We start from the raw sequence: 17,054 nt of genomic DNA, 5'->3' as shown, positions 1-17,054 counted from the left end.
CTTCCACTGCGGTCTGTCCCCCCCCGTCACATCCACCATCACTCCTTCTAGGCAGCAAGGCCATAGTTTGGAGAGAAATGACATGGCCATGCTATTTGTATAATTTCAACAGTTGTGTGCGCGGTCTGTGTGTGTGTCTGTCTCTGTGTCTCATAAGGCCTTTGACAGAGGGATCTCCTTCCAGATTTCAGGGTTTCTCCTGAGTCGGAACTTCTCTAAGCTCTCTGGAGTAACCCAGCAGCTAGGGTGTTCTGCCAGGCTCGCATAACTATTGTTCTGCTTTTTATGTAGCATTACTTAGTGCCGCGTAGGAACGTGGGCCAAAAAGCAGCTTGTGGATAATTTTAAACACTGTAAACTCACTTTGGATTTTGGCAAGGGAAAATGATGTGTTTAGCAATGCAGGGATGCTGATTGTAATGGTTTCCTTCTCTAACTTAAAGCCCCTGTGGCCATTCCTCAGGGTTACAGCAAAGCTTGACAGCAGTTTCTTTTACACCTTTGTTACCAACAAAGGACTTTTGTTTAATTTCAGTGCTAATTCTAGGTCTTTTCAAATGATTTACCACTGTGCAGTTATTATCATCACCTCATTAGAATTCCCGTCCTCCAGTTGGGAATAGATCCTGGAAATTGCATGCCAGTTTTGAAAGATTATTCCAATCCAGTCATGATACTGAAAGGAAAGAGTATGTGGAGGAAGTGGAGGGCTGCAGTTTGGTTTGGTGTGGGGGGAGGGTGTTTGTTTGTTTCACTTTGAATAAATCACATATTTTTCTCTCTCTCTCTCATATTTTAATTTATCTTTTGCGGTCTGTGGATCCAGTGATTGGAAAATACAGTCAGCTTCCAGACTCAGGTACTGTTTACAAATGTCTATGCAGTGTTTTTGAACTGCTTGCACTCTGAGTGGGTGTATGTGAAAGGCAAGAGTCGCTGAGGCTACAGAGCCTGATTGCAGTATAACTGCTAGTGTTCATGTGCAAGGTGGCTGCCTGAGCTCAATGTCCTAGAACTCTTCTTGCAGAGCTAGCTGCTCATTGTTACAGGTTCTGTGGGTCTGATCAGTTGCAGTATAAGGATTTTTTTGCGCAGGCCTGTGGTGGACGATGAGAACATTTTATTTGTATCTTCCTCTATTGCAGCATCTGCAATGTCTCAACCACAGAAACTGTACTAGGTCATGATTAATTCAGTTGTCTCCATACGGCTACCAGATTTGGGTGGGAAATGTCCAGTGCCCTGAAACAGTGTTTGGAGACATTTTTTGAGCTTTACCACTTGTGTGATGGCTGTTGGTAACAAAGCTGGAGATTGTCTGTTACTGATGTTTTTTGGAAATATGACATTTTATTTATGTTTTGGGTAGTTGGTGCATGGCTTTTTAAACATGATTTAAATAAATGTTGAGGGAGGAGGACTCAAACTTGGCATCTCAGGTGAAACTGAGTGACTTAATGTGGTATTCTTGTTTTATTTCTTGAGGGCCATATACAGATTGTACTGAGCTCAATTTCCACCTACATGGTGGTGTCTGACTGTCTAACAGGTATGAGTGACAGCGTCAAGGACAAATTCTCTACAGCATTTTCCATTGTGGGTATGTTTTCATCGCATGCTGGTGGAAGTCTTAGTGTGTTCTTCTGTGCTGAAATCACACAACAGTAATAGGTTAAGACCTCCAAACTTCCCACTGTGGGCTGCGGAACCAGTTCAGATGTCACTTACTTTAGTAATCATTATTGTGTAATGCATACTTTTTATTTATGCCAGGTGAAATCTCTAATAATCTGATACTGTTCAACGAACTCTGGGATGTTCTGTAGTTGAAGCAGTCTCTTGGGAGCTACTTTGCATATAAACAGAGAGAGTTATTTACATTGCATCAGACAGTTTCATCCTTTCTCCCATGATTTTAATTAACAGCTTGGATGATGGAGCGAAAGAGAGTGCTTATAAAATTTGCGGGTGACACCTAGCTGGGAGAGGTTGAAAGCCCTTTGGGGGGACAGGATTACAATTCAAAAATATCTTAAATTGGACAATTGGTCTGACATCAGTAAGATGAATTCAATAAGATGAGTACAAAGTACTTCACTAAGGAAGTAAAAATCAGACACACATATACAAATGAGAATAACTGGCTAGCCCAGTAGTATTGTAGAAAAGGATCTGGGGGTTTTTCCATGTCCACCACAGGCAGGACAAGAAGTAATCATCTCTGTTTGCAGCAAGGAAGATTTAGGTTAGATATTAGGGAAATTGACTAACCTGTTCTTTAAAACCTCCACATGATTGGGGATTCCAGAGTCTCCCTTGGTAAACTATTTCAGTAGTTAACAACCCTTATAATTAGAAAAACAACTAGGTGTAGGTATATTTTATCCTGACTCAGCATGGGGGGATTGGCTACGATGACCTCTTGAAGTACCTTCCAGCCTTACTTTTCTATGATTCTTTAATGTGAAACAATACTTTTTACATTAAGAATCGCATGAGGCATTGTAGCTATAATTTGGTTTGATCTCCAGTTCTTCCACTGTGTTGTGCTTCAGTTTTCTTGCAGGCTTTGAAATGATTTTGTGCATGCTAAAAAGTGAAGCCTGTGCTTATGTGCTTTGCTGAATCGGAGTATAACAATTAAATTATGCCTGTTGCCACTTGGTTTAATAAAAGTACCTCTCCGTATCCCCATGGGTTTGTGAAAGTAGTAAACACATGCATGCATAGGTGCCAACTTTTACTTTTACCCAGGGGTGCTACCACTTCCTCTCTGTCTGAGGCCACACCACTCCCACTCTGCTCCTCCCTTCAAGGTGCCACTCCCCACTCTTGCCTTCTCCTGGCCCTGCCCTGCCCCGTACCTGAGGCACCCCCTTTGCTCTGTCTCTTCCTGCCCCTCTGCACCTCCCTCCCTCCAAAGCCCCACCATTGCTCCACCTCATTCCGGTTCCCACTCCACCCCCTACCCGAGCCCGCCCCACCCACCCGCTGCTGTTGCCCTCCCTCCGCACCCCATTCTGAGCTGCCCGAACAGCTGTGGCTGGTGGTTGCTGAGCACCGACAATTTTTTTTCCATGGATGCTCCAAGCCCCAAAGCACCCTGAGTAAGCGCCTATGCATGCATCTCAGGTCTGCATCCAGGCCATTGAAAGAGAAGTTTATGTTGCCCTGTGTGGGTGTTCTAAAAGGGGAATAGACACACAGCAAGCCCTGCTTCCGTCCAGTGAAGCCTGCAGCCAAAAAATCAATAGGCAGGTTGGTGAAGAAAAGGGAGGCAGTCAGTGCAGCTAGCAGTGATAACAGCCCCAGAGGTAATGTTAGTGGAACTTCACCTTTCAAAGGTTTATCATTTCCTCTGCACTCATCCCCTCTCACCAGCACGAGTGGTAGCATTATGCCTTTCAAAGGCCGGTTAGTGGTCTGCCTCTCCTTCACCTCCCCAACACAGGCCTCTCTTAAGGAGTCAAATATTTGCCCTAAATATGGCCTTTGATATCCTTGAGAATAGTGAAAATGGGAGAAGGTAGGGTCTTTCTTGGGAATTTTCCCAGCCATATCTTTGCAATATCAGTTTCCATTTAATTTATCACTACTTATAACCGCATAATCTCATGCACTCTACATAAACTTCATTTGTACGTTCTAGATAACAGTTGCAATACTGTCAAAACGATTTAGGTGCTTTAGGTCTCATTGACTTTCAGTTAGATTTCGGCTCTTAAAAGGGAAGGTGGGGAGGGGAGGAGGGGCAGGAGAGAGAGGAAAAACTTCCCAAAGTGCAATGTCCTTACAATATTTCGTCATCTGTGTAGCAAAGGGTCAAACCTTTCCTTTTTTAATTCAGTGTTTTTTCATTCAGTTGTGGTGGCATAAGGAACATATTTCACAAATGAACTCCTTTTGCAGGGGAAAAAGAAGAGTGTGTAAGCTAGTTGTTTGAATCATTATTAGCTTTTGCTTGTAAAGCAAAACTCACCTTTGTTTACTATCATAACATTAAAGGGTTATTTTAGGACATCGTTACAATAGGTTGTGTCTCTAGTTAGTTTTTCCCAAATTACAGATGAAAATGTTTGAACCTTAGTTATTTTTCTCACAAGAGATGATAAAGTGGAAAAGATTTTCTAGTTATTCATGAAATTAAAAAATTTAAAGGGATACATCACAACATATAATCAAAGTCTAGTTTTTTTTTTAAGTTGTTTCAGGGAACTGTGACTGTTTTTTGAACTCTGTTGATTTTTATGGTTTTACAATAGATTTTTTCTTTTTTTTAATTTTCTACCTGTTATGTGAAAGAACTAAACAGAGAGGGAACTGACCAACCTGAATGATTAGCAGAACAAACAAGCTAAATGTAGTCAAATGCACAAAGCAAACAAAAAATGTCCTTTTTCCTTTAATCCACCCCAAAGATTCTTCCGCCCCCGTAAGCAGTCATGGAATCAGTGACAGGTCCTCTCAGGGATCAGTAACTGGTTAAAAGACAGGAACAACAGGTAGGAATAACCTGCCCAGCTATCACAGTGGAGAGAGGTACAATAGCAGAGTCCCCCACCGGATCTGTACTGGGACCTGCTGTGTTCAGTGTATTTATAAATGATCTGGAAAGGGTGTGAACAGTGATGTGGCAAAATTGGCAGACAGATGATACAAAATTCACCCCAAGAAAGTTAAATCCAACGCTTGACGGTGTGAAAAGGATCTCACAAAACTGGGTGACAGGGCCAACCAAATGGCAGATGAACTTCCAGTGTTGATACGTGCAAGAGTTAGCACACGTTGGGAAACATAATTCCCAACTTACACATACAAAATGATGGGGTCAAGATTAGCTGCTACTCACTCAAGAACAAACCTTGGAATCATCATGGATAGTTCTCTGAAAACATCTGCTCAATGTGAAGTGTGAGTCAAAAAAGCGAACAAAATGTTAGGAACTAGTAGGGAAGGGATAGATAATAAAACAGGATGCAACTCTCATGCTCTGGTTTTGATTGCCAGAAGCTGGGAGTGGACAGTTCTGTCCATTTCCTCTGACGCATCTGGCACTGGCCACTGTCAGGATGCTGGATGGACTGTTGCTCTGAGCCAGTATGACCATTCTTATATTCTTGACACATTTCAGACAGAAGTGTGATTGCTAAGCTGCTGATATGCCTTTGCTCTGGTGTCATGAAATAAGCATCTGGCCACTTCTCCTCATGCCCTTTACAGGGCAGTTGTCTTTATTAAATACCACACATATATGCATTGCATTTGGCAGAGCATCTTATTTTCAGGACTTGACCTATGCTCAACTGATGCTCCAATCAGAGTCTTGTGGGATGGCATAGTAAGGGAATTGAGGGAGTCACTGGGTTTTTCAAACTAATTCTTTATTCATATTTGTTTGTGAGGAAAAAAGTATTAATATTAAGGTGCATACAAGTAGATTGGCTGTTGGTGATTGCTACCATGACAATCAGTAGCATTTGCCAGCCCTTCTACACTGTTTTTAAAAAGCAGAAGGTTGTTTTTGAATCGCCCCAACATCAGGTTCCAAGAATTTATCTTTTCCTGCTAGAATCTACAATATATGTTCCAGAGACATAAAGACTCCCAGGAATAACACAAATATTTATTGTTGAGATCCTTATTACCCTGACATCTTAATGCTGGTCAGCCCTGATTTCACACTGCTAAGCACTAAAGCATCATTGAAGAGTTCTAATTCCTTGTGCCAAAGAGTTCATTAAAAAGCTCCTTTCAAACACTGAACTAAAGCACTAAATGAAGCTGAAAATCCTCCTCCAATAAGCATGATGACAGAGCCACTGAGGGTTGTGCTACTTACCAAAGAGACCAAGATTTTAGAAAGACTGTTTTGTTTTTCTCCCTTCTTCCCCTCCCCCACTAGTTTCTAAAAGATGGAGAACCGTACCTGTTGTTAGGCCTCTGGGGATAGGGAGTAACTATGTATTGCTTGGCCTTGGCATTGCTAATTTTTCTGTTAGTTTGTGTACAGCTTTCCCCTCCCTACTGATAGCAGCAGTGAAGAGAAAAGGTATGTGAGAGGAATAGTGGGGATTTTAGCCATCAGCCACTGTCCACCGATGGCTCTAGCTTCCCAGTGGAGATGCGGGGAGATTGTTGAGCTTAAAATCAAATAATCACATCAGGATTCTAAATCACAGCACTTTACACAGTAGAGTAAGACTGGGGCTCTAAGGCACAACTGCAACACAAATAAATAATCTTTTCAATAATTGAAGGTTTTTTTTTGTTCTCTGCCCCATTGTCACATCAGGCTGCTTGCATGAGAAAGGGTCAAACATTTGAGAAAAACTACGGTGGGATTAAAATTGCTCTTTTGTGTTTCTAAATATTATAGAGAGGTGCAAACCATATTCCTAGGTTTAGTTTCACTTCAGTGAAGAATTTCTGAGATAATATTTTACTATTGTTATTTTAAATTCTTACTAGTAACGTGTTCTGGTGATGTTTAAAACTCTAATAGACCAGGAAAAGTTCTAAAATATGAATAGGGAAACCTTTAAAGACTACAAACTTTGAACCAGGCTCTTTCAACATTTGCACCATTGAAGATTACAAGAGCAGTTTTACAGTCTTATAAATGATCCTCTTGTACTGTTCTCGCCCTTATTAGCTTACATAAATGTGAGCAAAGCCTAGTCTCTAGTGGTAACATAGAGAATGGCAGAAGTCAAATACAGTACCTGCTTTCTTAAGATCTGATATGATGTACTATAATCTTCAGAGGATATAAATTAAGACTGAAAAAGCCACATGAGGAAGCTATTTTACAAATTGAGAAATTGAGGGAGAGGTTTGATTTGTCCAAGGTGTTGCAGTGTGTCCATTTCAGAGGCCCAAACCCCAGTTTGAAACACTAGGCCATAGTTGATTAATATTCAATGAGTTAGAGAAAATTGAAACAAAAAACTGCACCATCACATCTTAGGAAACTTCTTGAGTGAGGAAGAACAATATCTAAGATTCAAGCACCCCAGAAAAGTTCTAAATCCTGCCCGCTGTCATACCACGCATGAGACAGAAAGTGGAAGTGTGTTCCATTCTCCGCATCTGAAGAAGTGAGCTGTAACTCATGAAAGCTCATGCTGAAATACATTGTTAGTCTCTAAGGTGCCACAAGTATCCTGTTCTTTTTGCAGATACCGACTAACACAGCTGCTACTCTGAAACCTGAACCACAAAAGTGTGCTGCACTTTAAAACACAGTTGTTTCATTGCTTCACTCATGCACGTTTATTGTACATGTCAGCAAGGAAAGCGTCATCTGCAAATGTTGAATTGTCATTGTTTTAAATTATAAAAAAAATTCAGCAAAAGATAAATAATATAGTGTTTTCAAGCCTTAATAGTGCTCCCTGATTTTGTTTCCAGTATACACAGTGCAACCTACAGTGAGGAAATATCTCTCTGACTTCAACTACAGTGCTACCTGACACACAATGAACGTAAAATTTTGCCTTCCCCTTTAGTTTTCCTTGCGATGCATTTAAATTCGTCATTTAAATGCCTTAAAAAATGCTCACCTGGATTTTATTCCAGTCTTTGAGGTACAATACTAAATAGATGAGAGGTTCTCAAACTGGGGGTCATGACCCCTCGGGGTTGTGAGGTGGTTCTGGGGGAGTCACGAGCTGTCAGCCTTGAGCCCACATTAAATTAAATTTGAATTAACCCCCTTGTTTTTAATTTGGGGGGAGGGCATGTCTCAATCAGGGACTTTCTGTGTGAAAAGGGTCACCAATACAGAAAGTTTGAGAACCACTGACTCTGTGGGCTTGATTCCCCATTGCCATGCCCCTAGTGTCATCAAGTGCACCAGTACAGAACGAGTATATCATGCTGCTGTGGTAGAATTTTACACCTCTTTGCACTGATGTAAATGACTGCACAATGTGCAGGGCAAAGGAGAATCAGCCCTTTGTCACTATTACACCAATTTGGGGCATGATCCTGCTAGTATGTCTTTTTAATACCTAGTCCTGTGGGACTACCCATGCAAGTATAAATTCATAAAGTTACTTAAGTGTGACGGGGGGATTTAATTGCAGAAACAATAGACGTAGGTAGGTTTTAATTTTTCAGTGAAAAGTTAGCTAAAGCTTAATGCCAGACCCCAAAATTTCTACTGCCATCACAAAATGGATATAAACTGGCCATCAGAAAGTTTAGATTTAAAATTATATGAAGTTTTCTAACCATGAGAGGAGTGAAGTTCTGGAACAGCCTTTCAAGGGGAGTAGTGGGGGCAAAAGACATATCTGGCTTCAAGACTAAGCTTGATAAGCTTATGGAGGCGATGGTATAATGAGATTGGTCTTTGACTATTAGCGGTAAATATGCCCAGTGGCTTGTGATGGGATGTTAGATGGGGTGGGAGCTGAGTTATTACAAAGAATTCTTTCTTGGGTGTCTGGCTGATGAGTCTTGCCCACATGCTCAGGGTTTAGCTGATTGCCATATTTGGGGTCGGGAAGGAATTTTCCTCCAGGGCAGATTGGCAGAGGCACTGGAGGTTTTTCACCTTCCTCTGTAGCATGGGGCAGAGGTCACTTGCTGGAGGATTCTCTGCAGCTTGGGGTCTTTAAACCACGATTTGAGAACTTCAGTAACTCAGACATAGGTTAGGGGTTTGTTACAGGAGTGGATGGGTTAGATTCTGTGGCTTGCATTGTGCAGGAAGTCAGACTAGATGACCATAATGGTCCCTTCTGAGCTTAAAGTCTATGATTCTATGAAAATCCAGTAAACCCTGCAAAAATCCAGTTTCTTCTGTAAAACCTGGGTAAGCCACTCTTTTTGTCTCTGTAAAATGAAAGCTAGATAATTAAACATTGGAAGGAGGGATTGCTTTGCTCTTCTCTGCTGGTCTGAGCAACATATTTTTGATGTCCTACACTTGTGGCACTTAAGCAGCCAAGCTGTAAATCCATGGAGACTGAAAAGATCAGGAATATGGGGATTAGCTTTTGGGCAAGATGGCTGGTGGTCAGAGAAAATCTGGAGTCAACAGATTTATAGTGCTGGGTTTGATTTATATCATACTGTATAACCTATATAATGGTAATAAAAAATATAGCAGTGCAGATTACCACCGAATTTGAAGTTTTAGTTGTGTGGAAAAGGGAGGAAATTGAGCACTGGGAGGACTGGAACATGTTGACTCACAGGAAAGTACTGTCTGTGCACGAAGGACGCAGAATTTAAATGTTTTGGGACAGTATGCATGTATCAGGTCTTGAAGGGTACCACAGAGAGCGTTATGGGTCCTGAGATCATCATGCTGCTGCAGTAGTAGAGTCCCACAGACACGGAAGCTGTGGCTGACAGGTGACTGAGTTCTGTGCTGAGAATGGGGGTGAGGGAGCACAGCGGAGAAAAGTGCAAAAGAAAATGGGAGGTACTGGGAAACTTGCTCCTCGGTCTCAGGGCAGGGGACAGATGAGACCTATCCAGTAGCCTGAGGGAGAACCTAAAGTTGTTGCTGCTGCATTGAGGACCCATTGTAAGGTGAAACCAGTCCTGGGAACAACTGCTAAGGGTCAAAGCTGCTGTTAGAGAAAAGGGAATCGATCTGCATCTGGAACAGCCATTCTACCCAGACTGTAGGGCTGGAATTTTCAAATGGGCCTAAGGAGTTCATTCTGATTTGCAGACATGCTGAGCATTCACAGTTGCACTTAGTCAGAGGGAGCTGTGCTTTGAAAATATGAAGTGCTGTGTAAGGATATGTACTCTGAAAGATCAGGTCCTAAGTGTCTCAGATTGGGCAACCAAAATTAGTGTATACTTTTGATCTTAATCTCTCTGCATGGGTGGCAGCTCCCGTGCCTCCCACCCACCAGCAGTCCTGTCCGATCAGCACCGCCTCTTCCCACCCCACGCCTCCTGCCTGCCACAGTCAGCTGTTTCACAGCATACAGGAGGCTCTGTGGGGAGCGAGAGGAACTGGGCAAGCAAAGGTGGAGCGGGAGGTGGGAAGAGGTGGGGCAGGAAGAGGTGTGGTGGGGGTGGGGCCTTGAGGGAAGGGGTGGAGTGAGGGCAGGGACTAGGGCAGAGCCAGGGGTCCAGCACCCCCGAGCACATTGGAAAGTCAGCACCTGTCTCTCTCTGTGCCGTAATTCCCCATCACTAAAACGAGGATAATGATCCCTCCCACCCCACCTCACAAGGGTGTTGTGATTTATTTTCACACTTAATGTTTGTGGAGTCCTCAGATAGCCTTAAGATAAGCGCCATAGAAAAGCCCATAAGGAAATTTAAAATTGTTTTCAGAGCCGGGTTTGAATAGGGAGCAGTGACCCATACACTGAACAATAAGGAGAAAACAAAATTTTAAGAGCTGCTCATTCAGTTAGCGCCATCATTCTGTGCACTGAGTGAGGCAAGGATCCTGTGAAAACAATAAAATGTGATCAGGTAATTCATGACTGTAACATAATGTTTACACAAAAAGGGACCGAATTAAGGTTGCCCAGGTAACTTTAATTCTGATATTTCCTAACTTCTGAGTACTTGACTTTGCAACCTAAATAAGGTTTATTTTACAGTGTTTTTTTGTGTGTAATCTAAGGGCACTGAGAGCCTGGTCTCTCTGCTCTGCTGGTAGCTCCCTGCTGGAAGCCTGGCAGCCCCATAGGCTCCTGGCAGACTGCTCCCCACCCCAGCTCCCTGTTCCCTGCCGGGAGCGTGGTCCATCTGCCCAGGGCTTCTTGCCCCAGCTCCCAGGCTGCAGAGCTGGACTCCAGCTGGAGCTGTGAAATTGACAAGAGAGCTAACAGACAATGTAAGTAATGCGGTGTCTACACAAACACTGTGTCTCCCTAACTACACCAACAGAAGCACTACGCCTCTCGTGGAGATAGAGCTATTATGTCAGTGTAGTAGGGCACTTAGGCCTGGTCTACTCTGAGGGGCGAGGGAGGATTGATCTAAGTTACACAGCTTAGATCTACGTACCATGGTGTCTCCACTGACGTAAGTCGACAGCTGATTGCTGCCCGTCGATCCAGCAGGAAATGTAGACAAGCCCTCACATCAGTGGGATAAGGCTGTAGTGTAGACACTGACATAATTAAGTCGACATAAGCCGCCTTACGTCAATCTAACGATGTAGTGTAGACCAGGCCTAAGTATATGCCAGTGTTTGTTATAGTTTAATGAATTATTTTTAACAATGGTTTGGCTTAATAAATGTTGACGGGGGAGCAGCAGCATTCTACTCACCACAGTGAAGACACTGTGGTAAGTAGATCTAAGTAAGTCGACTTCAGCTACGTTATTCACGTAGCTAAAGTTGCGTAACTTAATCTATCCTCCCTCCCCTCAGTGTAGACCAGGCCTGAGCCATCTGCACTTCATGCAGGGTACTTCAGTTAGGAATGGATCAGGTGGCTGGTGTAGGCACAGTGGTCATGTTTTGAGAATGAGGATGTAAGCTTTGCTGACCTCTGCAGCCACTGCTTGGGTAATGTCCTCATTTTACATACTGCTCCGCTCTTTGTGAAGTAACTTTGATTCCAGAAAATAAACCAAAAGGAAAGTTTACAATCGTTCGCTGAGGTGAGTTTTTTTTCAAATACACAGCTGCTATATTCTGGATGTGTTGAGACTGTTTGTCTTTGTAGGGGAGGTGGACTTGGACTTGTCCTGGCCAGTGCAGGCTTTGGTATGCTGACTGCACCTATAATGGAGCTTCATAACCAGAAAGGCTACTTTCTGCACCATGTGATCTTTGCCTGCTGTACGCTCATATGCATCATCTGTATTCTTCTCTTGCCGGAGAGTAAGAACCAAAACCTGCCTGAGAACATCCCAGACGGCGAACACTATACCAGGAAGCCCCTCCTGCCACACAAGAAAGGGGAGCAGCCCCTGCTTCTGACAAACTCTGAACTCAAGGATTACTCTGGCCTCCACGATTCATCAGCTGTGGGCGACGGGGTGTCCGAGAATACCACTGCCAATGGGATGTAACTGGGCAGATTTGGGGGGGGGGGAGGGAGAAGGAGCACTTTGGGTGGGGTGTTTTGCACAGGTTTGCAGACCAGTGATGGAACAGATGGATACATGGGGGAATTCAGCTCTGCTGCTAAAGCCACTTATTGTAGGAATCTTCAACTGGTATACAAATTACTTTTGAAAAGTTATGGGGGAAATAACAAATATGAGAAAAGAAGTGGCCAGAGATAACCCTTCCAAACTTTCTTTTCCTGGAATTAAATGTTTATATTTATTTTGATTATCATTTTAAAGAAGCACTTTACACCCTTTTCACTGATCACATGAATTAAGCCATCTTATTTCAAGAGGTGCAGCCATTCCAAAAAAGAAATGGTGTGATGTTTTTTGTTTTTGTGTTTTGTTAAAGGAAAGAGGTATCTCTGCTGCAAAGTTGAATCCACTGAAACTTAGGCTAGCGCAACATTAGTTCTGCCTGTCCAGAAAGTCAAATCCCCCAGGTTGCCTGTTCTGTTTGTACAAACAACAAAAAACCTGTTGTAATTCAAATTCTGACTGCATTTTATTTAGCGTAAATTAGGTTTTGATAGTGTCCCCGTATGTATTTAAAAGTTATTTTCTAAATTAAAGTAGAGTTGATTTTTTACTGTAGTTAAAGCAATCAGCAAAATACTACACAAACTAGCTTAGTTTTTCAATCAGGGTCAGCCTTATACATTTTAAATATCACATTCGGCTCTTAGAGATTTCCTGCAAGTGATTTAATAATAATATAAACTGAAATGAGTTGCCCACCAGTGGTAAAATTAGATTTACCAAGAATGGTTTTAACTAACAGGAGGTCCAATATCTGTATCGTGGTGTTCCAGAGAATATTTTTGGTCAAAGGAGACAAAATGTAGGCGTATTGGCTAGAATCTGAAATGCTTGCTCCAAAAGGGAGTTTAGCTGAAATTTCCACTAGTACAAGAGCTGTGACATTGCATACCCTAACTGTTTAACGCCTATTGTTATTTAAATTTATTTTATTAGAATAAAAGGAAATGAATTGATTATATGAATAAATACTGAAGATGGGGAGAAAAAAAAGGAAGGGCTGTTTAAAATGTTACTTAAGTAGAGGTCAAGAGGGCACTCCCTATGAAATGGGTCCTCTTTAATTATACATTTTTAAAACCTCCTGTCCAAGCCAGAATTGTGATTACTATATATTTTGCTGTCTCCTGTTTGCTATTTCTGACCCAAGAATTTACAATGAACTTCCACCTTAATCCCACCAAAAATGTGCTTTTGTAGATTCTCCCTTAATGTTTGATTAAAGTAATTTAAAATGCCTCTGCTTAGTAAAGTAAGAAACAAATCTTTTCATTTATTGTAAAGATGGCTATTTGATAATAGCCAGGTAACCTCCTCTTTCCAGTCCCCAAGCCAGCAACAGATTTGCATTGGCCATCAGATTTTGATTCTTGTTGTGTGAATGTCTTAAGGATCTAGTTAATACAAGGACATTCTGAGTTTAAAAGCTTTTTTGCATCATTAACCATCCCCCCACCACTACTTTCCTTACCTTATTCACTCGGGCCATGCATATTTGAATTGCCCAGTGGTACAGCCATTTAAATGAACAGAGCAGCAGGATGTGTAATGTTGTATTGAGCATCCATATGATTGCCACTTTGTTTGATGGACATCTTGCATTCATATAGGCATGGAAAGGCTAATCTGCACTTTCCTCTTCTTCCCTATCCCTTCTTTTGCTCTATATATTGTCTGTTAACTACTGTACCTACTACTTACATCCTCCATTAGGCTGCCTTTGTCCTCTTGTAACCCACACAAAATCAGCAAGACTGTGAGTAGTGCAGTAAGCCACACAGCTGCAGATGCTGATGAGTGCAAGAGGACAAGCAGGCCTGGAGAAGTGACAAAGATTGTTGTGGTTGGAAAATCAATGTTGTCCTAAAGCTGCTAACTTTTGTACAGAGGATGTGGACATTTAGGTTCTTTTTGAGCCACATAAGAAACACTGGACCAGTTGATGGTAATTTTGCCTGGAGTTACACTACTGTTTTCACCTTAGTTAGACTTGCTGTGACAGCAACAGACCAATTTTTCTTATACTCTCAAGTTACTGTACAGTTTGAAAGTGGCCACCTCTCCTTCATTTTGTTCTGCGTTCAGATTTTTGCAGCCTGCATTCACCTTGAAAATATGGCCTTTCGGTTTGTGCAGTATTCATGTGCCAAATTTGTGTAATACCTTTTGCCTTTTATATGAAGCTTGTTACAAGCCACATATCAGGAAAGGTGGGTTTATATCAAAATCTAGAAAGTAAAACAAATAATAATCCAGGGAGGGGGGCCTTGACACAGGAGACCAATAGAGAGCGCGGAGGATTGTCTGAAATCAGGCATGCACACACACTCAGCTGTTACGCAGTACTTTGCAATCCATATACCATATACTTTTTAGTTCATGGTCTCTGTGCAAATATACTCAGGCTACAGTACAAATCATGTAGGCCTTTCACAAGCCTATTAGGTGGACTGCATTTAGCACTGTTATGGTCCTGGTGTGTCATCGCTGTTGTCCACAGCACTTTATAGTTTCCTATTCTGGTGTTTGCTCTTTCATTACAAACAGTCCCAGGAAAAAGAACTGTTTAAACATATCAGCCTATTTATATAAGAAATAAATACATTGGGTGACAGGAGCACTTGGCAATTTTTGTGAAATTGACTTTTGTTTTGTTTTTTTTTAATTTGCGTGAGATGAGGCATTTGGTACTAGTCCTTTGAAATGAGATCCCAACACCTATGGTTTGCTTGGCTCAGTCATGGCAAAAACATTAAGTAATAGCCTGTCTCAGTAGCTCTGTTGTAGCTCATTTGAGAGGATGAAAGCCTGTTTTTTAAAAAGATATTGGCCATCAGCTCTTGTGGAGTGTATCTGAGACTGGAAAGTTTCTGGGGAGGTACTAAATGATATAGCAGGGCTGCAGGCTATAAACAAACATGTTTCCTATCCAGTACTTTGTATGGTTGGGTACTGTGGCAGTTTTTTAACAACTGTCTGTCAAGCCATAAGCTTCTCAATTATGGTTCTCCATAGCGCAAAGGAAACACTTTTCTCAGATGACTACTGTTCCCAGCCAAGGCAACAAGGAAAGCATTCAAAGCTTTGCTGTCCATTTTGGCCCACTTCTTTCCATGAGCCCTCAGTTACTCTAATCCACTAGTGGGGTTTTTAGTTACCATTTAAGGGGTGGGTTTTGGTTTTGTTTTTAGAATTTTTAAACAGAATGTGAAAATAGCATTACACTTCATCATTTTAAGGGGTGTGTTTTTCAGTAATGTTTCTGTTGCCAAACACACTGAAAATAGATAAGGTGGGGAATACCATGTAATCTTCTTGCCACTTTTGAAAAATGTTGTTTTGGTTTCAGCAGGGTTTTTTTGTTTTGTTTTTGTTTTAACATGGAAGTAATTTTCTTAAATGATGCCACCTCCTGGAGCCAAATGCTAAAGATCACCAAATTGGAAGCAGAAGTGCCATTAAATGAACTCTGTGAATGTCAAGTCAAATTGCACCTGTAGCTAGCACATAAAGACAACACTTAAGTGTGGGTTGATCTCCCACACTTTAACTTAAAAAATAATAATCCTCATTTTAATTGTATTGTGTGAAATGTCTTGGGAAAGGAGTACAGTGTGTTTGTCTAGTGGGTGAGACTTCCCTCCCTCCCCTCAGTTTCCAATGAAGTTTTATTAAAGAATTGTGTTACTGTATGTTTTGATCATGAGTAGTCTGGTGGTGCTTATTCATAGCACAAGCTTAAATCAAGTACTGAAAACAGTCTTACAAGCTAAATGTCTGCATGATGTTACATCTGTTGTACCTACTGAAAAACTTTGTATGTAAATGTACAGAAATAAAAAGGTGTTGCCCCATTAGCATACTTCCTTTTGAATGTCTTTCTTGCCTTCAGTGTGATGAGTGTTAAAGCTGTGCTTTCAAAAATACCCCAGCTACTGAAAGTTTTTAATGAAAATTTTAAAACCTCCCATAACAGCACTAACCTTTTTTATTTAAAAAAAAAACAACAAAATTCTCTAAGGGTACTTCAGCCACCAGTTGCCACCTTAATATTGTCCTTCAAGGAAGAGAGATGTTGCAGCAGAAGCAGTTCTGCTGCTCAACTACAAGTTCCATTTGCAGAAAAGACACAGCATGATCCTGGGACTCAGAACACCAGGATTCTACTTCTGACTTGCTGTGCAACCTCAGGCAAGTCATTTCACTCATCTGTGCCTGTTTCTCCTTCCACCCTTCATCTGTCTTGTCTGTTTAGACCAGGGGTCGGCAGCCTTTCAGCAGTGATGTGCCAAGTCTTCATTTATTCACTCTAATGTTAAGGTTTTGCGTGCCGGTAATACATTTTAACGTTTTTAGAAGGTCTCTTTCTGTAAGTCTATAATATCTAACTAAACTATTGTACGTAAATAAGGTTTTTTAAATGTTTAAGAAGCTTCATTTAAAATTAAATTAAAATGCAGAGCCCCCCCGGACCAGTGGCCAGGACCCAGACAGTCAGTGCCAATGAAAATCCGCTCGTGTGCCACCGTTGGCACACATGCCATAAGTTGCCTATCCCTGGTTTAGACTGTAAGCTCTTCAGGACAGAGGACTGTCTCTTACTATCTCTTTGCACAGTGCCTCTATGCATTACTGTAATCTTACTGTTGCTAATAAAATTGATCTCTTCTGGGTTCTAGAGTCCAAGTGGAAGGAACATTGAAAAGAACATTGCCAAACAGTGTTCACTTGAGTTGGAGAAAGACAAAGCATCCTTTTTACAATAGGTTATTTCTGGTATCTAGCTGTATGTAGTAAGTAACATTTTCTGCCTTCATAATTTTAGATAAGTCTTGATCCAAAAGGAGCCCAACCTAGGTTGTTCTCCCCACTGCTACTGAATTGGGCTAAAATAGCAAGGCAATAATATTGTTTACCTTAGTTGGCTACTAACCCAGAGGTCAGACCAGCTGCCTCTGCAT

At 41.6% G+C, this 17,054-nt stretch overlaps 1 protein-coding gene across 2 annotated transcripts in view; it reads left to right on the top strand.

Moving 5' to 3' along the window:
* SLC22A23 (solute carrier family 22 member 23) overlaps positions 1 to 16,009 on the top strand; it is a 177,249-nt gene extending 161,240 nt beyond the window's left edge. Inside the window, exons 8-11 of one of the 2 annotated variants that reach the window (XM_030552319.1) lie at positions 827 to 859; positions 1,550 to 1,664; positions 7,841 to 7,849; positions 11,664 to 16,009. In XM_030552319.1, coding sequence (XP_030408179.1) covers positions 827 to 859; positions 1,550 to 1,664; positions 7,841 to 7,849; positions 11,664 to 12,012 — 506 coding nt within the window. In that variant the 3' untranslated portion in view covers positions 12,013 to 16,009. Of the gene's footprint in view, positions 1 to 826; positions 860 to 1,549; positions 1,671 to 7,840; positions 7,850 to 11,661 lie in introns of both variants that reach the window. The other variant, XM_030552318.1, reaches the window with a different exon arrangement.
* Positions 16,010 to 17,054: the final 1,045 nt, after the last annotated feature.

Source organism: Gopherus evgoodei, chromosome 2 (assembly GCF_007399415.2).
Source record: "Gopherus evgoodei ecotype Sinaloan lineage chromosome 2, rGopEvg1_v1.p, whole genome shotgun sequence".
NCBI lineage: Eukaryota > Metazoa > Chordata > Testudines > Testudinidae > Gopherus > Gopherus evgoodei.
This window is presented reverse-complemented; position numbering and strand designations above follow the sequence as displayed.